This window comes from Mesoplodon mirus (genome assembly GCF_964341445.2).
Source record: "Mesoplodon mirus genome assembly, chromosome: 8".
Classification (NCBI taxonomy): Eukaryota; Metazoa; Chordata; class Mammalia; order Artiodactyla; family Ziphiidae; genus Mesoplodon; species Mesoplodon mirus.
In genome coordinates, this window is record NC_138984.1 from 43,818,496 (window position 1) to 43,843,892 (window position 25,397).

Sequence of the window (25,397 nt, forward strand, 5' to 3'; positions counted from 1 at the left end):
AGGAAGTAATTATATCCTCTACCTGAGCCAAGAAACACAAAGGCTTCTGAGAATTTCTTTATGGGAGCAACTTTTTAGAGTACAAAAGTTAAAAGAAAATCCCCAGAAAATACTTTCAATGAATGTTTCTGGTTTATAAAAGGTAAGTGAAATTCAATTACACAGAGAAAACATACCGTTTGGATTGTAAAGTCTTTCTGTGCGACAGTACATTGACATACAACATAAGAAAATAGCTTGAAATACAAAAATACAGTTGTGATCCAGGAAATGGCACCAAATTAGAACAGTTTTATTATGTAACATACCAATGTATATACATTATCCTCCCAAATGAGAAACGATTTGATTCCGACGTTTAAAATATAGTTTCCAAAATGAATCCTGATTGTGAATTTGGGGGGGAAAATCCTGCAAATTACCACACACTATTTTGATCCTTGACTAAAATATGTACCCTGTACTAATCATCTCTCTCATACAAAATGTATATTATAAATAAAACTTTCAAAAAAGATCTCGGATGTTTATTGCACATCATATAGAATGCTTGCCACCATCTGAAAGGCTTTCAGCCTTTCACTGTAATTTGGGTGAAAACAACACTCTGCAGATATTAGCATATCTAGGATCATATATGATGTTTACCAGAAACAGGAAAATATAACCGTACTGGACTGCTTCTGTCACTTTTTCTAAAATAAGAATGACTCTTTTCTACCGTTAAAAGCAATTACAAGAGATCCGAACACTTTAAAAGTCCTGTTCAAATGTCAGTTTTCTCTTTTCAAATAGAAACCACACGTAGAGGCAATTTACCGAGTCATATATCAGTATATCTACTTCCTAGGACCAGCCCTTCTTGAAGTATATATTGTTAAAGATCATACTACAGGGTTCCTAACAAATGCTGTCCATCATCAACAGTTACTGTTTTGGTCTCAACACTTTCAAACTCTCTTAGCCCTGGGAAAGCCAGCACAAACCAGCCAGAATGCAATGGCCTTAAAAGAAAAAAAAAGGTTCCTAATAAGTTTTCGTATCACCTAGTACAGTGCCTAGCACAGAGTAGGCATTCAATAAATAGTTGATCAACGGATGCACTATGTGTTAAGACTGTTTCCTACACTTAGATGTATTAATGATTTATGAGTAATATGTTGCTTTAGGGCACAAAGATCTAACATGATGACTAAACAAGGAACACGCACGACATGGCATAGATATTGTTAGTTTCTACAATCCTGTCCCAGGACAGAAGGTGTACTTTGAGGGTTAAAACTATTCCAATAGTAAAAACTGATTAGTCAAATAGTTTTATTTTGCCAAGGGGCTCTACCAGTATTAACCTTTGGCAATTCCCAAACATACAATGAACCCAAACAAAACCAAACCAAATTGCACTGTTACAGAGAAACGAGTCCATGGAAGCAGAGGGGAGGCGCCAGTTAAGGGACAGCAACTTCAAGAAGACGGTTGTTTTTTCGCTTGCATGTTGGGACACTCCCGTTTTTCTGGTTGCCCTGAATAAACTTCACACATACTTTGTCTTGTCTAAACTGCACCAGGAACCTAGGAGAAAAGAATAAGACAAACTGAAGAAAAGTACCCACTAAACAGCTGATGATTACAGTAATACCCGCTTTTGTTTTTTAATGGATATTTACCTTGACAAGTATTCCCCCTTCCATCAGCCCTTCTAGCCACAGGATCACACCAACAGGTATTACATTGCATTTGGCTTCCAGTGGCCATAATTTAGCCCTAAGTAAACGCAAGTTCATTAGCTCATCATATTCCTATACCGTAAGAAGGGCTATGAATAGTTATTTACATGTTTCAGATGGAAAGATGAACGTGCTATTTTCCATGTTTCTCCATTTCTGCATAGCAAAAATATTAAATTATCAACAAATTGAGAAAATGCAATACAGAATTTCAGAAAAGGGGCCTAGGGCTTCCCTGGTGGTGCAGTGGTTGGGAATCCACCTGCCAATGCAGGGGACACAGGTTCGAGCCCTGGTACGGGAAGATCCCACACGCCGCGGAGCAACTAAGCCCGTGCGCCACAACTACTGAGCCTGCGCTCTAGAGCCCGTGCTCCACAATAAGAGAAGCCACCGCAATGAGAAGACCGCGCACCGCAACGAAGAGTAGACCCCGCTCTCCACAACTAGAGAAAGCCCTCACACAGCAACGAAGACCCAGTGCAGCCAAAAATAAATAAATGTAATAAATAAATTTAAAAAAAGAAAAGAAAAGGGGTCTAGAGACACTCCAGACTATGGTTTCCAAATGTTGGATATTTACATATATCCTACACATCTTTTTTCATATCTACACGCTAAACAAATGTTACAAAATAGCTGTGACCTACTGAATAAAAATGATGAAATCAAGAGTCTGATCTGCCAGTTATATTTTTAATATCCACACATACATAAAAACCTATCAGTGTACACCTAAAGCCACCTCTTATGCCACCAGTGGTATATGTGGTACACTGTGGGAAACCATATACTCTAGTTCAAATCTTTTCCTTTCATGGATCACCAGCAGTCAAGTGCCTGCCCACAAGATTATCTGTCACTCCTTCCTACAACAGACATATGACTGGCTTCCCCCTGGGCTGGGTGCTGTGAGGGACAGACATCCAGATGTATAAATTGAGGTCTCTGCCCTTCAGGATGGCATTACCAAGGAGGCATGAGGGCAGCATGGCTGGACCAGAACCCAGCCCTTCCCAGCTCAAGGGCTGTGCTCTTTTCTCTCCACCATCAGAATCAGTGTAATGTTACCATGCTTTCGGTTATGTTTCTCAGGGAACTGTTTTCTGAGTTACTGGCATACAATTAAGTGAGTCACTCTAAAAACCATGCGATGGGTCACATGCTCACTGGCACCCACGACAACAGCTCTGCTCTGTACATGTTAGTCTCTGTTTCAAGGTCTAAAGAGGCCACATTTTGCAAACATTAGCTACTGGAGTGAAACGTGACACATAAGTTTGTACTCATCGGTGGTACTTCTGATCTTTCAAATGGGCTGTTTCTTCTCAACTTGAAAGCACTAAAAAAGCAGCTCTAGTTCCAAATTCGCCTGAGATCTCTCTCCAGCATGTATACTCATATCTATGTGCCTCAAAGGAAAAACAAAATCTTTCAAGTTTAACATAAATAATCAAATATTTTTACATTTTAATTTTTAAGGACCACTTGTAGTAATAAATGTACGGGGAGTTCTTTTCCCAGTAACTTTAGCATACACTGGCTGTCTCTGTGTTTGCAATTCATCACCGTGATTCACTCTAGAAATAACAGTAACTAAATCTTACTGAGTATTTATTACGGACCACACCGTTCTTACTAAGTTACACATATTAACTCAACTTTAAAACAATCCTATGAGGTAAGTACCATTCTTTATCTCTATTTCATAGAAGAGAAAACTGAAGCCTGGCCCACAGTAAGGACAGAGAATCAGAGAATCCTCCTACAGCAAATAATCATGTCAGATGCACGATTTCACAGCACCAATAAAGAACTTCACAGTAAAAGGAACATAGATTAGTTGTTTGGATTTGAAATATTCAGAAAAACAACTGTATAACTTAAATAATATATGTGTATGTGTGTATTCCATGTATGTGTGTATACATGTATGCATATACACATGTATATTTAAAATACTGAATAGAAAAATTCACTTTATAGTCTCTATTACTATAGATTCATTTTTAGAAATACTATAGATCTTATTTAAGGATATCCTTAAAATGCAATCTATTTACAGATTGTATAGTTTGGGAGTTTAAGGACTGGGGATTATAAGGCAGTTGAGTCTCTCACTGAATTCAATTCTCCCTTCTACATGTGCAGGTTAAAACTGCTCTAAGGAAGTAACAGGCCTTTGACTTCCCTCCTGTAAACTGACATATAGGGATTGTGGAGACTGGGTTTGTTAGAATAACTACTTCTACTTCTGAAAAGGATCTACTGAGGAAGGTCCTGGTCACCGCACAGTATGCTGTTTACAACACTGGTCTGTATAGTCTGCAAAAATATGTCATGGGCACCCCTCCCCATGACTCTAAAATTTTGTTTAAAATGCTCTCCAAAAAGGAGTATAATCCCTGCTTGAGAGCTCCCAGAGGTTATGAATCAGAGGCTACATGGGAGCCTTGCTCTGCCACGTGGCTTCCTGCACTGCCCAGGAAGGGACCACGGTGCTAGGCAAGCTTCCATCAGCTATTTTATTTTTATGAGACCAACCAATAATTAGGAATAGGGGAAGGAAAGGTGTTCCGGACTGGTTTATAATGCTACTAAACGTTTGTTTTCTTCACGTGGCCACACAGAATCTTCGCGTTTATTAAAAGCCTACACAGCTAGAACATCACACTCCTCTTCTGTGACAAGCAGGGTCCCTGCCGCCCTGAAGCAAACTATCCCCATCAGTGTTCCGAGATCATGTGCCTCGAACAGAAATTGTGAGAGCCACTGGAGGGGTCCTGTGGTTGATACAGCACATGGCACCCCCAGAGCCCCTCAGGAGAGTCACAATGTGCAACAGGACTGCAGAGGCTCTGGGAGGTGCTATAGTGAAAAAGGACTGCACATTCCTTCACAGCACATCACTGCTAGCATCCTGCAAAGGCAGTGTTCTCAGAATGCCAGTTTGGGAAGTGCTTAAAAGCAGCAATCCTTTGTGGTCTGGATGTTGCCGCGATTTTCTCTGCAAAGATGGCCTTATTAATGTAGCAGACCAAACGCGAGGCTGCTTCATCCATATATCAAGGAGCTTCTCCATCTGAACACATAGAATCTTGCCATGATGAGTGGGAAAGACCAGTCCCACCAAAACAAGAAGTGTAGTTTCCTGAGTTATGAAAAATTTCAACTAAAGACAGTTTAAAGATCTAACAGCCCTCACAGCTTAAAACCTTAATTGACTGGAACCCAACAAGCCCTTATCTTTTTTCCTAATTTCCTTGTTTTATGAGAAAGGACCCAATCATAAGGAAAGTTATTTTGTGTAAATTGCGTTTTCCAATATAGAGTATACATAAAGGCCAATATCCCCACACCCCCGCGCCCCCATCTAAACACCATTCTTAGAACAATGAACCTAAGGTTCTGTCAATCCTAACACATCAAGGAGAGTTGGTTTGGTTTACAAGGGGACAGGAATGGGTATGAATTTATTTTAGAGAGACTTTTATAAAGACTTGAGATAGAATAATAGGCTGGCAAAATCGTCATTAGTAAATAAAATCATTTCCTGAGCGATATGGTGATGCAAATTTTTACTCTGCGTGCAAGGAAGAAGATACACAGATAGTAAACAATCTATTAAAAAGTAATCAAGTGTCAATCCACATAGTAACTAAAATTCATGTCAATGATCTCATACTGACAGATTAAATAAATGGAGGGATGCTCCAATCTGCATACAAATCACATGTCTCCATAATCAGAGCCCTAATGTGAAGCAAAAAAAGCAAATTTCAAATTCACAGCCGTCTTGACACTAGTGGACCGCTGTCAACATGGAACACTTACTCTATAACTCTCGTTTATATGTGAGAAAAGGTATCTCAAGTACCTAACAACATCCCCAACCGGCACTCCTGACTCCCCCTCCCCACACCTCAGCCACCCCCAAACCCCTCTTTCTTCAGTGTCAGCTACTGCAGTAAATGGTACCATGTAGGCTCAGGCCCCGAACCTAACACCCTGTCTGTTAATAAGTTCTCTTTTTCCTTCAAATCACACTCAGAACCCGACTACTTCTCACTACTTCCTACTCACACCCTAGCCTAATGCCTCAACGTCCTTACCCTCAACAGCTCACAGAGGCTCCCAACTGTTTTCTCTGCTTTCACTCTTGCCTCGCTAACAGTCATTCCCCACGCTGCAGCCAGAGAGTTCTTCAAAAACCATAAATGGGATCACGCCACATTCCTGCCCATAACCCACAGTGACTTTTCATCAGCAGCAAAATCTCAATTCCTGACCTCAGCTACCAGGCTCTATACAGCCGGGTCCCTCTGCCTCTTGCTCCAGGGTCTTTCCCCCCCATTTTAACTCTGCCGCCACGTCCACTCCTGCTTCAGGGCCTTTGTACCTGCTGCCTCCCCCGGAAGGCATCTCCCTAGATTCCAGTTTCGATTCAAATGTCACCGCATCAAAGAGGCCTCCCTGATCTCCATATCAAAATTAACACCATCTGACCTTTAACCTGCCTTTTTTTCTCCACAAGCACTTGACACTAACCCAAGTCACACCACCTATGTATTATTTCGTCTGTGCGTACTTGTCTCCTCCACTAGGATGTCAGGTACGTGAAAGTGGGGACTTGGTCAGTGTCACTCGCTGCCCAGCCATCATCTAGAACACACGCCAGACACATACTCGGTACTTAATAAGTAGTAGCTGTAAAAATGAATGAGACCAGATCGCTCAGCTAAAAAAATACAGTGAAAAGTGAAAAGGCATATTCACACAATTCATGAACATACTCATCAGAAATTTCAATATTGAGCTTCTGTTTGGTTTGGCTCAGAGTCGTCCGATAGAGCTTGGTGGCCATTTCAATCAGGTGATCACTGCTGAAGAGAAAGTCTCCTTTACTAGCTGCTTCCGAGCCCTGAAAGGACACACCAAGAGTCAGGTTATCATAATTAAAGACAGCTCGGGAGGTACATGTTTACAGGTTTGGCTGAAAACACAGTTATAGTCTCTTTAAAACATCAGCTCCGGGCTTCCCTGGTAGCGCAGTGGTTGGGAATCCGCCTGCCGATGCAGGGGACGCGGGTTCGTGCCTCGGTCCGGGAAGATCCCACGTGCCGCGGAGCGGCTGGGCCCGTGAGTCATGGCCGCTGAGCCTGCGCGTCCGGAGCCTGTGCTCCGCAACGGGAGAGGCCACAGCAGTGAGAGGCCCGCGTACCGCAAAACAAAACAAAAACAAAAATAAACAGACAAAAAAAATCAGCTGCTGGAGTCCATCCTCCCGAATAAACAATAAGGACAAACGTAGTATTTCTTCCAAGTTGCTCCAAGCACTTTAGTAAGGTGCTAACCCCTTGCCACCCCAAGTTGGTCGATGGACCAGAAGCACCATCCGCATCACCTGGGAGCTTGTTAGAAAAGCAGACGCTCAGGCCTGACCGCAGGCCCACTGCAAATGATTCCACAAGAAGACCCCTGGGTGATCTGTTTGCTCACTCAGGTTCGAGAAGCACTGACCTAACCTATAACTCATTCTGAAAGGGCTGTTCTAAAAGCTCCTCCATGATTTGGTTAAAAAAATAAGAACAACAACAACAACAAAAAGGCTTCCAACAAATACCCTCAGGCAGTGGCTTTCACCCTTAGCTGCACAAGGGACCCACCTGGGGAGCTTTCAAAATACAGGATGCTTTTGCCCCATTCCAAGAAACTCTGATTCGGTTGGACTGGGGAAATGGCCTGGGGACCAGCATATTTTAATATATAATTGAGGCTCGGAATCACTGATTTAATATGCTCCTTAAGGCTAAAATCCGTAGTGGGGAAAACAGGCTGAACTAAGCTTATGGGATTTTCTTATGTTTAGAATCAGCTAGATAGGTTACTATCTATTAGCTAGGTATATGTACCTATAGACGATTAATATTTGCTGACATCTGTTTATTCAGTGACTATTTGTTATGTGACAGGCACTATGCTAAAAGCACGTTACATAGTTTCTTTTCACCCTTATAACAACAATATGAAGTAGGTACTAATATTTTCCCTATTTTAAGAAAAGGAAAATTAGGTAGGCATATTAAAGTTAAATGACTTGGCCAAGGTCACTGTAAAGTTAGTGACACCAATACCAGAGCCTACACTCTTAACCACTCAGTTCAAGCCAGTAGGTCTTAGTTAAGCTGACATTAAAAAACCTTTAGGTCAAAATTACTAGGCAGTTGTTTTATTATAGTTGCATCCTTTAATTAAAAACCCCCAAATTAATGATGAACAAGAAGACATTTACTAATTTAATAGAAGAAACAACAGAAGGAAGTATAATTTTGAATGTCTTGATATTTCTAGGAATTAGTCTCAAAATAAGGCACATCATGGTGGGTGTAAACAAAAAGCTACTCAGTGAAAAGAGAACTCAAGTGAACGAGTCAAAAAGAGTCATTAATCTTATTCAGTTACTAAAAAACCAAGCCTGAGATTTTACATGAGTGAATATAGACCAAATTTGCAGGTCGGTAAGAAGAATATATAAACTTCAAGTAACAGGATTATTCACATGTGGAAAATTTTAGATCAATGTCTGAGAGATTGGACCAATGCAGAAATCTTTCAGTCAAATCAATAGTTAAAGCTTTACCTCTTTGAGGTGGACGGCAAAGAAGCCATCATTTTGTGAGCTCATCGATACTTTGGTTACATCCACCAGGGGAACCTCTGACTTGATCTGTCCAGACTTTTGATCAGCAAGAAGGAGATTATTATTTGTTAAGAGGAAAATCCGGGATGTACTCTACAAGAAACCAAAACAAAAAAGGATGTAAAACCAATGATCAAAAATCCCCCAGAAGAGTTCATGAGTTTAAAGCATTGTTATTTGTAGAAATGTAGAAAATATTATTCTAATATTTTTCAGCATGCACACCTACGTAAACGAGAACACACTAAAGAACATAGATAATCTATTTTAACTCACAAAAATTTCAGAGAACAAGCAAATTTCCACCTAAGCTTAAAGGTAAGAGAAAACAGCTCCATTCACAGTAACTCTGTAGAGTATATGAAATGCAAATTTTTTTGAAGTATAGTTGATTTACAATGTTGTGTCAGTTTCAGCACACAGCAAAGTGATTCAGTTATACATACAAACACACACATATATATATATATTTTTAGATTCTTTTCTGTTATAGATTATTACAAGATACTGAATATAGTTCCCTGCGCTATACAGTAGGACCTTATTGTTTATTTATTTTATATTTAGTAGTGTTGTATCTGTTAACCCCAAATTCCTAATTTACCCCTCCCCACTCCTTTCCCTTTTGGTAACCATAAATTTGTTTTCTATGTCTGTGAGTCTATTTCCGAAATGCAAATTTTAACATTCAGAAAACTGTCCCAACTGATAAACACTTCTTACAGGTCTTCAGGGTTAGCGTTTTTACCTTCCCATTAGCACGGTTAATTTTGTTCACCACTTCAGCAATGATAATCTTTTCTTCAATGGCATCTTTGAGTTTCTTATACTTGGGATTCTTGTTGATTTCCAGGTAAGGCCCCTGGAATGGCTGCCCAACACTAAAGGAAAAAAGTTCCTCACGTAAGAAATGGTTTCACATGGAAGTACTACTAACTAGAAAAAGGTAACAGGTCAGTTGATTTTGAAATTCAAATTTCAAATATATATATTTTTTTCTTTTCTTTTTTTAACATCTTTATTGGAGTATAATTGCTTTACAATGTTGTGTTAGTTTCTGCTGTATAACAAAGTGAATCAGCTATACATATACGTATATCCCCATATCCCCTCCCTCTTGCGTCTCCCTCCCACCCTCCCTATCCCACCCCTCTAGGTGGTCACAGAGCACTGAGCTGCTCTCCCGGCTGATCTCCCCATGCGATGCAGCTGCTTCCCACTAGCTATCTATTTTACATTTGGTGGTGTGTATATGTCAATGTTACTCTCTCACTTCGTCCCAGTTTACCCTGCCCCCTCCCTATGTCCTCAAGTCCATTCTCTACGTCTCTGCCTTTATTCCTGTCCTGCCCCTAGGTTCATCAGAACCAATGTTTTTTTTTTTTTTTTTTTGGATTCCATATGTGTTAGCATACGGTATTTTTCTCTTTCTGACTTACTTCACTCTGTATGACAGACTCTAGGTCCATCCACCTCACTACAAATAACTCAATTTCGTTCCTTTTTATGGCTGAGTAATATTCCATTGTATATATGTGCCACATCTTCTTTATCCATTCATCTGTCAATGGACACTTAGGTTGCTTCCATGTCTTGGCTATTGTAAACAGTGCTTCAATGAATATTGTGGTACATGACTCTTTTTGAATTATAGTTTTCTCAGGGTATATGCCCAGTAGTGGGACTGCTGGGATATATGGTAGTTCTATTTTTAGTTTTTAAAGGGACCTCCATACTGTTCTCCAGAGTGGCTGTGTCCATTTACATCCCCACCAACAGTGCAAGAGGGTTCCCTTTTCTCCACACCCTCTCCAGCATCAACATTAGAGAAATGCAAATCAAAACTACAATGAGGAATCACCTCAAATATATTTTTGATGTGATCATGGCATTTGGTTGGTAAGACTTTGATAAAAATCTTATCACATGGAACAACCAAGAAAGAAATCACTCACAAGTAGGACAGCCAAGACCCGTGTGCATGGCCTCACAGGAAGGAATAGGTCATTCCTTTTCATCTGTTATTATAAGGTTAACAGCTGCCTACACAGGATTCATTAATATCTTTAAACAATACGTAGCAATGGTAAAAAGAGCACAAATCATTACCATCACCTGCTCCAGAGAAAATTTTCATTTTCTCACAGAGAGTAAGGAAATCAGTAGGCCTTCTGGGGAAGAACAGATGCAGGGCAACCGCTTGAGAAGAAAACGGCAGAGCACTTAATATTACCATGTAACTCTGGCTCTAAGTAGGCCATATATGAAAGAAAAATCGGGCCTTTCCTCTTAGGATATGCCCCTAAATGGACAGAGGTGGCCAAGGTAAACATCCAGAATCAGAGCAGTTTTCTTCCAAACTACTTCTTGCAAGAGGCATGATCATGCACACGGCACCAAGGTGGCTTTCCCTAAAGACCTGTGGGGTGACCAGGAGGCTTCTTCAAAGACGTCAAGGAAAAACCACGGCTTCATTTCAAGCTATAAAGTTCTGGCAATTTGCAAATACAACTGTAAATGCTTGTGTTGTGTGTGGAGGATCAGGGAGGAAAATCCACGTAGGTGGTCAGTGTTTCATGGCTCCCAGGACAGAAGAGGCTGGCACCCCTAAGGACGGCCGCTTCACACGGCGGTGGGAGGGTAAACGATTCGACCTCTCAGTGCTAGAGGGTGAGCACGCTACCATCCCTGAAAACTAATAAAACTACCCAAGAGGACTTGGCTTGATATTAACAGTTTTTGGTTGTTGTTCACATTCAAACACATTTTTAATAATACAAAGTGCTAACAGTCTTTGAATTTGTTTCTTCAAAAGTGCATTTTTTTCCCCTTCCAGTTTCTAAAGAGTCATCCATAGGGAATGTTAATTAAGGTCACTGTATAATGTAAAGACATATAAAGAAAAAGTTGAATGAATTAAGTTGGTGGAGAAAGAATACAGACAATCTGTTTGAATATGCTTTACAGAGCAGGTACTTTGAACAGTGTTGGATTTAGACACTGTGTTTGATTGAGGGGAGTGTACACCCCCTCAAGCAGCCAAGTCAGCTGACCAAGGAAGCTGTGCCATTTAAAATATCTAAAGCAAATGAGTTTGGCAACTTATGTTCATTTAATCCTTTAAGAAGAAGAGCTTTCAAATATGTGTAGACGTAGAGAATACACACACACCACACGCAGTACGTGTGAATATACTTAGCACATAATGAATTTTTATTTCTAAGACATTCTTTGGGAAAAGCTAAAAGTTGTTACAGATTTGGCTTGAAACTGTACAATCTACTTTTTTAGAAACATCAGATGTAAAGGGGATAGGAATTCTAGGGGGAAAACGATGAGCTTGGGAGATGTAAGAATATTCTGATAAGCAGTTTTTACCAAGAACTTCACTTGGCAAACTTGCAGTTGGTGTTCCTTCTTTTAGTGAGTACTTGGTGTCTACAATAAAAGAACTGAACTTGCTGCAGAGGCCAGTGAACTCACAGCCAATAAGTTAGCCGACCAAAGGCCACCACAGGCCAGTGCCTAGGCAACACTCAGAAAGTGACAGACTGGCTCATTCTTCATTTATCTTACAAATGAGATTCTGACCCAGCTTGTTAAAGCAGGAAGATTGGAATGGTGATTACAGTGGATTGCCATAAGAAACCAGCTAGTGTCCAAAAACTACAGAAAACGAATGGGAATTTACAATGTAAATTTAACTTAACAGCCTAGACAATTTTTATTTTAAATGACAACTTCTAATTATTTAGGAAGTGTTCAGGTAATGCCAATAGAGTTAAACCAACAAATGTGATCTCATTTCTCGAAGTATACTATGGAAGCCCTTGCTCAAATGTGTTACATTCATATCCAGCTGATCATAAAATAATTCATGAAATTAAAAATCTGTGTATTACTAAAATCAAAACCCACTAGAAAATGCCTACGAATATATTTGAGAAACTTTTAAAATATTGACTTTTATGGGTAAAGCAAAGCCATAATACCTAGATGGGTATAAAGCCTTCTTGTCTTTGAAGAGTTCACTGGCTTCTAGTTTCTCTTCATAAATAAGTTTCTGTTGGTCTGTGAATTGGTCCCTGTATTTTTTACACTGTGAGATATGAAAAGAAGAAAAAAAAAAAAGGACATCACTTATATAAATAAATCATTTCTCATCCTTAAATATGCTAAGTCAATTTACCAGCAGTAAGAATAATCGTAAATGTGTATGAAATATTCATTTAAAAGGCCAAGAGAATTTTTCCTTCCTCAGCTTTAAAAGGTTGGTCTTGGAAAATGTCATAAAAACTACTGTTTGTATGGCAGAACTTGCGATGCTATTTCAAAACATCTGGCCTGGGCCCCCCGGGAGTACCATTTCCTCCCACTATGATGTCAGCCCTTGGACATCCACAGTCCTGAGCTATCATACTCTTTCAGAGGCTCACAGTAAGGAAAACATGGTACATCACAACCCAGTGCACATATTTATAGACACACATATAGACAACTTACACAAAAGCTTCACCAAACAATACTTATCCTTTCTACGATGTCGTATGTTCCGTTATTTTCTATTGTACTGTATTTCATTTTAAAATGCTGGTAGTAATCAACTAAATTGATTTCATGACCCACAAGTATGCTATCACCTATAGTTTGAAAAGCACTGTTCCGAATCCTCCATTACCATTTTATAACGTGGACACGGGACCTGAGAAATCTTCCCTTCACCCGATTCTGAGATTGCACTGAAAGGAGATGGGGCTGGTGGGAGGGGCAGGACCAGGTTCTTTAGATGAACTCTCTAAGAAATTCAGTTCAGGGGTGGTTGAGGACCACCCACATAATCATATAAAGGAACGTTAGCACTGCTGCCCACCCTTAGAATAAACTCATCCCTCTCATTCTCCACCCCCAGTTCAACGGAGGTAAAGGCAAGGCTCAGGGGCCGGGGGAAAGGACAAGCAGAGCGGATGCCCAGCATTAGAAGCTTCCCATCATTACTTCTGAAAATAGTTTCCATATCAGACTCAAAGGGGGAGATGAACATTGAAGACAGTGGCGAATTTTGCCAAATTGACTCACTAAGTTAGGGAACAGAACTCAGAATCCAGTTCTATATGCTGTGCTGGTATCACTGATCAGTGATAATGTCTCTCTATACATAATCGATTCAGTTAAGAAGAAGCCCATAGTACTGGGCAGGAAAGTTTCCCAGAAGACGTATCCATCAATTGTTCACTTACTAAAATACAAGGCCTTCAACCTAATGATTTCATTCTATCTGAATGACATATATTTAGCATTCCATATATCAACTAAGTTATTGAAATGAAGTCAATCTCTGTACAAGTACCTCATGTATTCCACACAGAGCACCACATAAATTACATGTTATGCTCTCATATAAAATTAAGTGAGCCAAAATATAAGGCCAAATCAAGTAGATTTTCAGCTTCCCTTTCACTCAGGTAGGGAAATTTTAATCTCTTTAATGTCCTTTGGGTGACTTTAGAGCTTCTTCCCCCCCAGTCCATTAAAATGTGTGTGTTCTCATGTGTGTCTACGTATGTCTTCGTAGAAAGTAAACTCATACAATTTTTGAGACTTTACTACTCACATGAAGATGTTCAAATTTTATTACTTCTACCTCCAGCAAATATTTCTTCAACTAAAGATGAAAACAAAAAACTCAACTACTTGAAAGCAACTGGAATCTGGACGGGAAGGACAATGCAGCCTTGCTCTTCCCTTCCCAACCACGGATGAGAGAGGATGCCACAGGAGCACCTGGGGCTCTAGGAATTCTCACAGAAAGCCAAGCACGCTGCCCGCTTCAGAAACACCAACTTCCTCAACTAATTCTCCTTGAGGCTAGAGGAAAATTCTGCTTTTACGTAACACTCCTCAAACACTCAACATATGTGATAAGAAGTCTCTGAAAAAACATAGCAAGACAATTTTTACCCTCCACAAGTGGAAAATCCTTTTTAGCTCCTTGTGAGTAGAATCCAAGAATAGGTAAGGTCTTGATGGCCAATTCTTATCTATCGGAGATAAGGAAGGCACCTTATTTTTCATTTCCAAGAAGTATTTTTGCACCTGTGTTGGGTTTGACAGAAAATACCAGATGAGTAAAATACACCAGAAGAAAACACTGTTTGACATATACTAGACTCAAAAAAACCAGTCTTTAGTGGAATTTACCAAGTTTTAGTCCATAAGACTTTGTAACTCTTCTGGAAAGTTTCTATTCCACTCTTCGCATTGGTTGGAGAAATCTGAGCTCCACCAAATGGTTAAGAGAAAAGAAGAATACTAACGCGCATACTAATTTTAATATTAACATTAATACTAATACCAGTCAACATTAGCGAGCTGCAGTGTTTGACAGGTAGCCACTAGGCCCAGGTGGCTATTTATACTTAAATTTTAAGTAATTAAAAAAATAAAAAATCCAGTTCGTCAGTCACATTAGTTACATTTCAAGTGCTCACTAGCCACACGTGGCTAGTGGCTACTCTACTGAACAGCAAAGATACGCAACATTTTTGTCACTGCAGGAAGTTCTACTGGACAGCACTGCTCTAGAGCAGCGGTCCCCAACCTTCTTGGCACCAGGGACTGGTTTTGTGGAAGACTGTTTTTCCACGGAGGAGGGGGATGATTCAGGCAGTAATGCAAGCCATGGGGGGCGGCTGATGAAGCTTTGCTCGCTTGCCTGATGCTCACCTCCTGCTGTGCAGCTCGGTTCCTAACAGGCCTCAGACCAGTACCAGTCGGCGGCCTGGGTGTTGGGGACCCCTGCTCTAGAGCACTTAACATGGGCCAGGCACTGTGGGAGCTTTATAGTGTTACTTCACCTTAATCCTTACTATACCTCTACAAGTTTAATGCTATTATTATCCCCATTTTACAGATGACAAAATGAGGCTCGCAAATCTGTGAGTGGTGGAGCCAGCTGTCTCCAGAGTTTGCACTCTTCACCACTACATCTACTCCTTGGAAAGATGGAAGGGAACTTTAGAATCCACCCCGGGAGAGGGGCATAGCCTTGCTCTCCCTCACCCCTCCACCCACTAGCTTGTTTGCCAACCTTATTTTGCAGCGGCTCGTGGCAGTTTAGCAGGGCAAGCTCTTGGCATTCCCCTCAAATTCCTAGGCTGAAACCCTAACCCCCAAAGGGATAGTGTTAGGAGGTGGGGCCTTGGGGAGGTAATGAGGTTGAGAGGAGGTCATAAGGGCAGAGCTTCCTAGATGGGATTAGTGCCCTTAGAAGAAGAGACAGGAAAAGAGTTAGCTTCTCCTTCTCTTTGTCATGTGTGGAGACCAGGAAGAGGCCCTCACCAGAACCAGTCCATGCTGGCACCCTGATCTTGGGCTGTTCAGCCTCCAGTACTGTGAGAAATAAATGTTTATTGTTTAAGGCACACAGTCTATGGCATTTTTGTTATAGCAGCCTGAACTAAGACACCTGGCTTTCTTGGGTTCACTTTCCCCGAAGTATGTTCTCTCTGTCAAAGAAGAAGAATATTTGATTAATCACGTACAGGCCTCTTTCTGACACAATTCTACTTGAATTTTAGAACCGATGATAAAAAAGGTCACAAACTCTCAGTGGCACAGTTATGATTTAATTGTTACCAAATAAGTCACATATTACTGAGTTGGTGCTATTCACTAGTTAATGCAATAATGCTAATTAGCCATATGTAAAGCATAAACTTACAATTCTCTGAAGTGTAAATTCATAAATTTTCTTTCCAGCATTGGCTCTGAAGAATTTCCTGTACTCCCTGCGGACCTTTAAAAAGAAGCAGCAGAATACAGAGGTTACTACACGGCCAGCAGATGCCCATAAAGGTAATACACCTCTATTAAAATCGAACATAGATGGAACAAGTAAATGTATGAGTGTCTTTCTGGATACAGTAAAATACTTGAAGCATACTGAGACAGTGGGTTTTAAATTGGAGAAAAAGAAATTCAGAGATGCAAGATAATACCAGAGTGTTTTGATGTTTTTAATCCTCTTAACTAGTTTTTAAAGAGCCTGACAATCTGATGAGAAACGCTTTATAGGCAGAGCTGCAAACCCATGACAAATCAAAATACATTCCAGAAAAAATTATATAAGGTAATTTTCACTTCAAATTGTTCTTAGAAGGCAAAAAAATGCCTGAAGAAATATATGGCAGTTTCCAAAAGCCTTGCATATGAAGACAGGACTTTAGTACTGCATACTGAGAAGTGAATGTGACTAAAAATAAGAATTTAAAAGGAAGATACTGAATGATCATTATCTGCCATTTAAGTGCATTACTTTTTCTCTTACCTCTATTCCCATCAAACTGTCTACTAAAACTAATCACAGCACTTAAGACATCATATTACAGTTTTAGTTTACCATTTCTTCCTTGCTATATTGTCGTATTTACCTTGTATACTAGTGTCTAACAAATAAAATAACAGGTGTTTGCTAAATGAATGAATGATAGCTAAATTTGGAAACTGAGGGGGAAAACACTTAAAATGTTTATCATCATTCAGTTATAAATGGGAGAGTTAGAATTTAGCAAAATATGAGCCTACTTGAATAATACAGACATTATGTATGTTTTTCTTATATCTTTAGCTTTCCGGGTTCAATTGCACATGTTCAAAATATTTCTACATTAGGGACTGTAAACTAGCAAACTAGTAACCAAATTGTTTGTTGAAAAATGTTTTATATGCACATTTTAAAATTAAGACGTTCACACAGGAATTCAGGCTGCAGGTTTCTCTTACAATTTTCTAAGATCTAGCAACAGTGAGTCCTATTCCCACGTGACAAAGACTGAGTGGACCAGAGCAGCCGTTGCTGCCTTTGGAAGAGAGCTGTACCCTCCAAACCGCAGGAGGCCCGCCGTTCCTACCCTACCTTCCATCTGCTACTTCCCTCGTCCATGTGACCTGCCTGGTCCCTCTGGGCATTTGAGCACCAGACCTATTCTCTACATCTGCGGATTATTAAGGGTTAAAAATTCCCCCATACACCACATAGGCAGTTCTTCCTTTAATTCATATCTTATGTTACTGATTATCATTTCTCTTTTAGCCATGGAGTTGTCTATAACTATTTCAAATCTCACTTACAAGGTTAGAAGGAACAAGAAGAAAAATGATACCTATTAATTAGCCCCTGAAATTGTAAGAGTGTATAAAAGCAGAGAAGTTAAAGTGCATTTCATGAAAACATATCCTTAGAAATATACTAGAAGTCCTATATTTACTTGAATTTCATTGTAACTGAGATCAGTGCAACATTCTTTTTGATACAGGACAGGCCCTTTCTCCTGAAAAACAGCTACACACAGAAGAGGCCTGGTGACAACATGCTGGCATATAGAATGGGTTCCCTTCATGGGCCCCGGGGCCTTAAAAAGGGTCCACTGAACATTGTAATCAATTCCACAAGAATCAAATCATTTAAAAGGGCAAAATTACTGTTCATATCAACATACTTGTTTTTTTTAAAAAAATACAAAATTATTACATTCTTGGACTTCAAAGATGTTTAATCTTATAACAATAATGGTAACATATTAAATACTCCTGTTTTGTGGAAACTGGAAAAAAAAAGACAGTTATGTCTATAGAGTAAGCCCAGTTAACTTCAGCTAAAACAGTATTCACCTGTGAACTGAATTTGGTTTATAGGATGCTAGCATACACTCTAACCTAAAAGTACTTTTTAAATCATATGCAATTAGTTAAATCCAGAAAACTGAAGATAAACATGATGTTGCTGGTAGAAATCATTATAGAGAGTAAAAATCCTGACTCAATTTTGTTTGTTCCTTCCTTTTCTGAAAATTAGAATGCAAATCAGAATGTGAATAAAATGGGAGATAAAATCCTCCGTTTTAACTTTTAAAAAGTAGTAACAGAACCTGTTCAGAATTCTTGAAACAGAACATCTTAAATTCATATTTAAGTTACTTCTTAATTGCCTCAACAATTACTTGATGAATATTCATTATAACAAAAAAGTTCATTTACTAAAAGTTTATAGGCTAAACTTTCAGGGAAAAACACAGATTGTTCAAAGCAGAGTTTACAGATACTGCTAAAACAGTTCAGGTTCAGAGTCAATGGTTTCCTGGAGGATATTCAAATATTTTTAAAAAATGAATTATTATAGTATTATAGTAAAAATAACAAAGAGGAAATGTCCAAAAAAGGCCTAATTATCCCAAAATGACAATATGGATGGCTCCCTACAGTGAGGAATTACTGAATATTAGGAAGACAAAATCCTTATATTGCCTAAGGGTCGTTCTCAAGGTTTTCCAGAGCTCAGAGTCATATTCACTAACATGCAAGCTTACATCAAGTAGGAAGTATTGCTTGAAAATAAACCCGGCCCTAAATTAGAGGGCATTTGAATCTAAAGTCCTCTTTAACCTGAAAGATCTACTGCTGGTCTTATTTGTCAAAATCTGTACATTTATGCAAAACCCTTTCGTTTCTATGCTGAACAATTAGAACGATGGGCGCTTTGAAGAAAGCTCTGCTCCAGGAGCCGTCAATGGGACAGAATCGACGGGTAAAGGGAAACAAAAGCCCAATATCCCCAGGCTGGTCACTGCAATGGTAGGTCAGCTTCTAAGCTCAACTGCTGTAACTCTGTCTCCTAAATGAAAAAAAAAATCTTCATCCTCATAAAGAGAACATTAAACAGAACTTGGATAACAAAGAATAAAATATGTTACATTACTATTTAAAGTAATATGCTATTACTTTAAACTTATTATTTAAAGAAAGACAATGCAATAAAATCAGAAAATTTGGGTGTACAGGTCTGATCTCAAAAGGAAACCAAATTAGGCAAGATGACATTGTAAAAGACTGTGCAGACCATGAGCAAGCATAATCAATCGTTTGGTCAGAGTTAGTAGGTGCTAGGCTTCACTGAGTTCACCGTGGACAGAAAGAAGAGGTTGAGGAAGTACCTTCAGTCCAAGCCAGTAAGCCCAAATGACAGCAACTGCATGCTTACGCCTAGCCTCCTCCTTCAAGCGTTTCAATTCCCTTCGAGCCTAGAATGTTTTAGATGGTAAATAAAAGAGACAGCCCAATGCAGACAGCACAAATGACCAGAAAAAGACACCCCACCAAACAGAAGAGCCAATTTATGTATCAGGATTTCAGAATGAAAGAGAAATGGTGCACAATCATTTAAACCCAAAGCATCAGTGTCAGGCTAGCATAGTCCCTTGTATTTTCAGTGCATTGAGACTCTGTCCCAGAGGAGGGTACCTGAGGGAAGCACTCCCCTGCCCTCCCCCTTACTTCCATTCTGTTCCTTTTCTCTCCCCTGTTCTCTCTCCCCCTTCACTCCCTTCTCCACACTCTCTCACTCCCCTCCCTCATCAAAGCCTTAGATCTGTGAGTGGCACCTAATGATTTACTTAGACTTCCCTTTGCTGCCAGCCCACGGGGCTAAAGAGGCTGTGAATTCCTGAGTTCATTCATTTGGACGTATAAGAAGACAGCTCTTGTGAACAACCATTTAGAAAACTGGAAGGAATAAAGGATGCGTCTCTGAAGTTTCCAACAAAAACAACAAAACCCCCAATTTTTTCCAGTTGGAAAATTAGAAGTAGCATGTATCAAAATTCAATATTAGGTAAGGCCCTAAACAGTGAAATATATGGAAGCAAGATAAAAAAGTGAAATAACTCTTAGGTTTAAAAATCAATCTTAGGGAAAAATTAATCTGAGGCACGCTATTTTAAAAGACAGGAACAGACAGGCACTAACGTTTCATTACATCCCAGTACTCAGACTGGGAAATGGATTTCTCTCATTCAGTGGAGAAATCCCAGAGTAAAACTGTCTAGGAGTCCCCTCTGCCTCTGCTAAGACAGTTCCCTCAGTTTATAAAAGGGAACTAGTTTGTTCTACACAGGTTTTCAGGGGAGAACACAAATGAACAACTTTGGTTAGTTTGTGGCAAGTTAACATCCTTATACAGGCAAATGTTGACTTTTCTCATTTTTCTCACAAGACGGGTTTATAATGTTGACAAGGTAGACTTAAAAACATAGGACCGTAATGATATTTGAGTTTCTAACTGGGATACACATGTTTAGCAGAGATGATCTTTGATTTTCTAAGTGACAAAAACATCTAAAATGCTCCCTCCCTTGGGATATGTGAACCGGTCACAGAGCCCACGACTCTGCCTGGGGATTAGTAAGAGTATTTCAGGAGGCTTTTGTTTCTGAACACAAACAGCTGATGCCGAAATTCCTGGGATTCTTCAGGGGCAATTACAGCTAGCTTTGCATGAACATAGCTTTCTGCTAAATCACAGATGATATTTCTTTTCACATATAATATTTTGCTTATAATAATCAACAGCTGCCACAGTGAGCCTAAAAAACAATTTCATTCATGGATTAATATTTTTGTCGAGCATGCGTTAATGGTGTTTCTATTATTAACAGGGTGCAGAAGACCAATTGAAACCCAAACTTTAACATTCCCATCATGCCCCCGTCGCGCACAAAAACACCTTCAGAAAACTGCCAGGATACATTAGGGGGGTAAAAAACAAACAAAAAACCCCCCAAAACTAAACATGCATGTTACTTGAGAGTTTAAACGAAAGAGCAACTACGCTAGTACGTCATTAGTGAGCAATTAATTAGTCTTTTTTGCCTACGCATGCTTAAGCTTCCTAATGTGCTCTTGGCACGAACATCTCCAGGGTTATTTAAATCTGGCTACTAGGACATGCGCCAGTGTGAGCCACTGTTAACTATGGGTCTTCATCCCCTGAGATGCTAGAGATATGGACTGATTATTGCGGATTCCAGGATGGGAGTGACGGGATGTGCATTTCAAGTACCTTAGATCCAAGCCAGTAAGCCCAAATAACTGCAATAGCATGTTTATTCCTAGCCTCCGCCTTCAGCCGGCTCAGTTCCCTTCGCGCCTGTGATGCATTTGAAAAGGAGTTACAGAAAAGTTTAAAGGCAAGAAAGGTTACTGCTGATTCCCAATGGAGAAAGAGGAAGAGAGACACAGGTCACCATCAAACAGTAAACACAAAAGCGTGTGCCACCACCCCACACCGAAACGCTGGAAGGAGCAAGAGGCAAACACGTGCTCAGGAGCTTAAGCCAGTGAATCCCGAATGGGAGGGTCCGCTGCTCCGCACCTCACTCCTGACCCGCTGCCTTCCCGGGCGTCTCTGGCCTACCTGGGTACCATGCCAATACGCTGCGATGGTGGTGGCTGCTTCCTCACAGCGCTTCTGATGCTTCAGCTCCCGCAGGATTTTTCGGGCCTAAAGCACAGAATGACCCAGAAAGATAGAAAATTAACACCAAAAAACTATATCCATAGTGACTTGAAAAAAACTACCTGAAGAGATAGTCATAATCCCCCTTCTCAAGGGAAAAATCGATAGCTTAAAGAAAGGAAAAGGGAAGGTTGCTTTATTAGCCCAAAATGGACCATGAGAAGGTGGTAAACGAAGCCATTAGCAAGCATGACAGTGTAGCCCCACTCAGATAGACAGCAGCCTCCCACGCCCTGATACGTGACAGGAAAACACCTGACCACAGCAATACAAACTGGACACGGCAGATGGAAGGAACAGTTCTCAGAAGGTGGTCAGTGGATCTCCAACGATCCACCAAAATCCACTTGATCACTTTTATTATTATTGTCTGGAAGGAACTGTAGCTGTACTTTTTTTTCAAAAGAGATGGCTGAAAACTTGCTATAAAATAAAATGATCTCACTGGTTCAGTACTAGTGGCTTCTTTCCAGGAGTTGCTTGAAACTGATTTAGTGGGGGCCAGGAGGACAGCCGGTTTGGAGGCGAACCCTGAGTTCTGCCTCTGAAGTCTCTAGACTGGACGCCTGGACCCAGGACTCGGTAGTAGGTCAAAGAAAAACCTGCAGGCAGCAATTTCACTTACTCTGAGCACACCAGACTTGTATTTGGCCATTGCTGTGGGACAACTACTAAGCACCTGGGCTGCCCACAGGCCTAGACAAAGGGCAATGGAAGCCGCAGGACTCCTGAACCAAGATTTGGCTTGTGGGCTATAGTGTGCTGACTCTGAATCACACTTTGGCAGAAAGGACCCAGAACCAGGTGGTGGGTGCACTAGGACAGCCAGCGCTTAGGATCTTTCAATCATGATGGGGCAGCCTGCAAGATGGTCACAGGGAAGGTATGGAAGGCATTGTGCTGGGGTGCTGAGGTATGGCAGGGCTCACAGGTATGGAGGCAACAGTGTGAGACAGCCTTTTGCACTACAGCTTTCCTCGCAAACAGGGGGCAAGAGGATATTGAAATCATGTACGGTATTATTTCAAGGACTTCCTGCTCAGAGAACAAAGCTCTTGAAAAGAAAGCAGGAAGCAGCCAAGACATGGTGTAGGGCCGGAGCTTGGCCCGTAATATTTATTTTTTCCATCTGACTGTTTACAGGGTAGGCAGGAGATGAGGAACCCTCCCTTGCAGGGTGAGCCCAGAGACATCATCCTTTGTAAAGAACATGAAAACCTCACATAAGTAAGGATCACTTCTTTTTTTTTTTTTTTTTTTGGCGTTACGTGGGCCTCTCACTGTTGTGGCCTCCCCCGTTGCGGAGCACAGGCTCCGGACGCGCAGGCCCAGCGGCCATGGCTCACGGGCCCAGCCGCTCCGCGGCATGTGGGATCCTCCCGGACCGGGGCACGAACCCGTGTTCCCTGCATTGGCAGGCGGACTCTCAACCACTGCGCCACCAGGGAAGCCCAAGGATCACTTCTTTTAAACTCACCTTCCAACCCCGGATATAAGACTGAATTACCAAGGTAGAGCTCTTTATCTGTTGATACCTCTTTTGTTGCTGTAGGGTGAAAGGGGAAGATATCAGCAATTCTATTTACATATCCATAACATGCACACTGAGAAAGAGAATTTGCTCACTTAGTGCAATGAACTCTTGATCACCCGTATTCTTTCTGGGAACCAATAAGTACAGAAATCAAAATATCCAACCATCCAAAATTATTATGATTAATCCAAAGTTTGCTTCAAGGATGGTACATATAATTCATTTCTAAATGACTCAGGACCCACCATTATTAACATCTGTTCTTTGTGTCATGCTGTTATATACAACGTCGAGCACATAGCAGATACCCAGTGAACACACATGAATGAATACACGCTGAGTTCTGCATCTGCTCCTAAGCCTTCTCTCTTCTTGGTGCCATTTCTCAGCATGCTACTCACTGGGTCAGCCTCTAACGTCCTCAGTTCCTTTTAGGTTTGCTGCTTTTACTGCCTCAAGCTGGGAAATCAGCTAACAAATTTAAGTCAACTCCTATCAATCGACTACACTTTATTTATTGAGCTCCTACTCGCCACAGAGCCCTTCAATAGAACCGTGAGGATGTTCAGCTGCAGCAGAGGTTATTTCCAGGTGGGGAAGGTTAAGGAAGACCCAGTGAGATCTTCCCAAGAGTCGGTTCGGCAAGCTCGACACCCAGAGGCCCTTACTTCCAGGGCCAATGCCTTGGAGAGCGGAGGCTGCTGGAACACTATCCCTAGAGAAGTGAGCGCTTACTGTATTTCGTGGGGAATATTCACTACAACGTGGGCATTTGTGATGAAATTTCACAGCTTTTCAAACAAAATACTGAAGCCAGGCTGTGACTCAGACCCTGGAAATGGCAGACTGCCAGCTCCCTTTCTCTGAGGGGGAACAGATGCTCTCAGGACTCTAGGCTATGTCCTGGAAGCTCAGAGAAAATGAGCAGCTGAACAAAAGAGGGTGCCAGAGAGAAAGGCAAAGAGAACCCTGGGACCCTGTACAAGTCACTACCTTCTTTGGGCCTCAGTTTCTTCATCAGACAACTGAGGAGCTGGAAAATCTCTAAGATTCCACACGGAGTGAAAGTCCACGGCTGTAGGGTCTAAACTGTACCTACAATATCTGACCATCACTTCTGACATTCATTTGGTACCTCAATGTCTTCTTTTAAAATTCCTACATGGCTTGAAAATAACTGTCTTTAAAATTCACCTAAAGGAGCCATGAAATATCACAGAATATGGATTTTAAGATAAATAGTAACTGAAAATGGTCATCCGGAAAATCTTTGAGTTATGTAGTCAAGGGAAAATCACTGGCTTGGATAACTGTAGTTAACTGGTGGAGGTATTTACAAGCATACCTTGTTTTATTGTACTTTGCAGATATTGCGGGTTTTTTTTTTTTTTTACAAATTGAAGGTTTGTGGCAACCCTGCGTTGTCAAATGATGGCTAGCATTTTTTAGCATCGAAATATTTTTTAATTAAGGTATGTATATTTTTTTTAAAGATATAATGCTATTGCACACCTAATGGATTACAGTATAGCATAAACATGACTTTCATGTGCACTGGGAAACCAAAAGATTTGTGTGACTCGCTTTATTGCAACGTTTGCTTTATTGGAGAGGTCTAGGACCAAACCCACCAAGTCTCTGAGGTTTGCCTGTAGTTCAAATTCTAAAACAGAAGTAACACCAGAGCAAAATTAATACTTCCTCTAAAGTTTGGGCTATTATTTGTTATCATTCTAACTCTCAGAATCACAAATTAATGATACATATGGTGACTTTTTAAAAATCTGGAGATAACAAAAGCTCTATATTGGGAGGGAGGGTGGAAACAGCACTTGCTAATTTTGGTTCCTTGCCTGTTTCTCCTCATCCTTCTGATGAAATGGCCCTTTCCAGAAGGTCCTCCTTGACCACCCTATCTAATCTCCAGTCTCCCCATTATTCTTTATCTCAGTTCTCTATTTCCTTCCTAGCACTTACTACAATCTGTCATTGTTCTATTTATTTCCTTAAATGCATATTGTGCCTCACTAGACATGAACTGTGTGAGGTCAGGAATCAGGTTGTTTGGTTCACCTTGCTGTCCCCTGA

At 40.6% G+C, this 25,397-nt stretch overlaps 1 protein-coding gene across 4 annotated transcripts in view; it reads right to left on the bottom strand.

Moving 5' to 3' along the window:
- Positions 1 to 271: 271 nt before the first annotated feature.
- MYO1B (myosin IB) overlaps positions 272 to 25,397 on the bottom strand; it is a 184,917-nt gene continuing 159,791 nt past the window's right edge. For 2 of the 4 annotated variants that reach the window (XM_082630510.1, XM_082630508.1), the window contains exons 21-31: positions 23,253 to 23,321; positions 21,674 to 21,760; positions 21,320 to 21,406; positions 19,416 to 19,502; positions 16,148 to 16,222; positions 14,386 to 14,520; positions 12,420 to 12,526; positions 9,176 to 9,308; positions 8,368 to 8,520; positions 6,521 to 6,648; positions 272 to 1,572 (exon numbers count right to left, since the gene is read on the bottom strand). In XM_082630510.1, the coding sequence (XP_082486636.1) occupies positions 1,449 to 1,572; positions 6,521 to 6,648; positions 8,368 to 8,520; positions 9,176 to 9,308; positions 12,420 to 12,526; positions 14,386 to 14,520; positions 16,148 to 16,222; positions 19,416 to 19,502; positions 21,320 to 21,406; positions 21,674 to 21,760; positions 23,253 to 23,321 (1,185 nt within the window). In that variant the 3' untranslated portion in view covers positions 272 to 1,448. The remainder of the gene's footprint in view (positions 1,573 to 6,520; positions 6,649 to 8,367; positions 8,521 to 9,175; positions 9,309 to 12,419; positions 12,527 to 14,385; positions 14,521 to 16,147; positions 16,223 to 19,415; positions 19,503 to 21,319; positions 21,407 to 21,673; positions 21,761 to 23,252; positions 23,322 to 25,397) is intronic. The other 2 variants (XM_082630511.1, XM_082630509.1) reach the window with 2 other exon arrangements.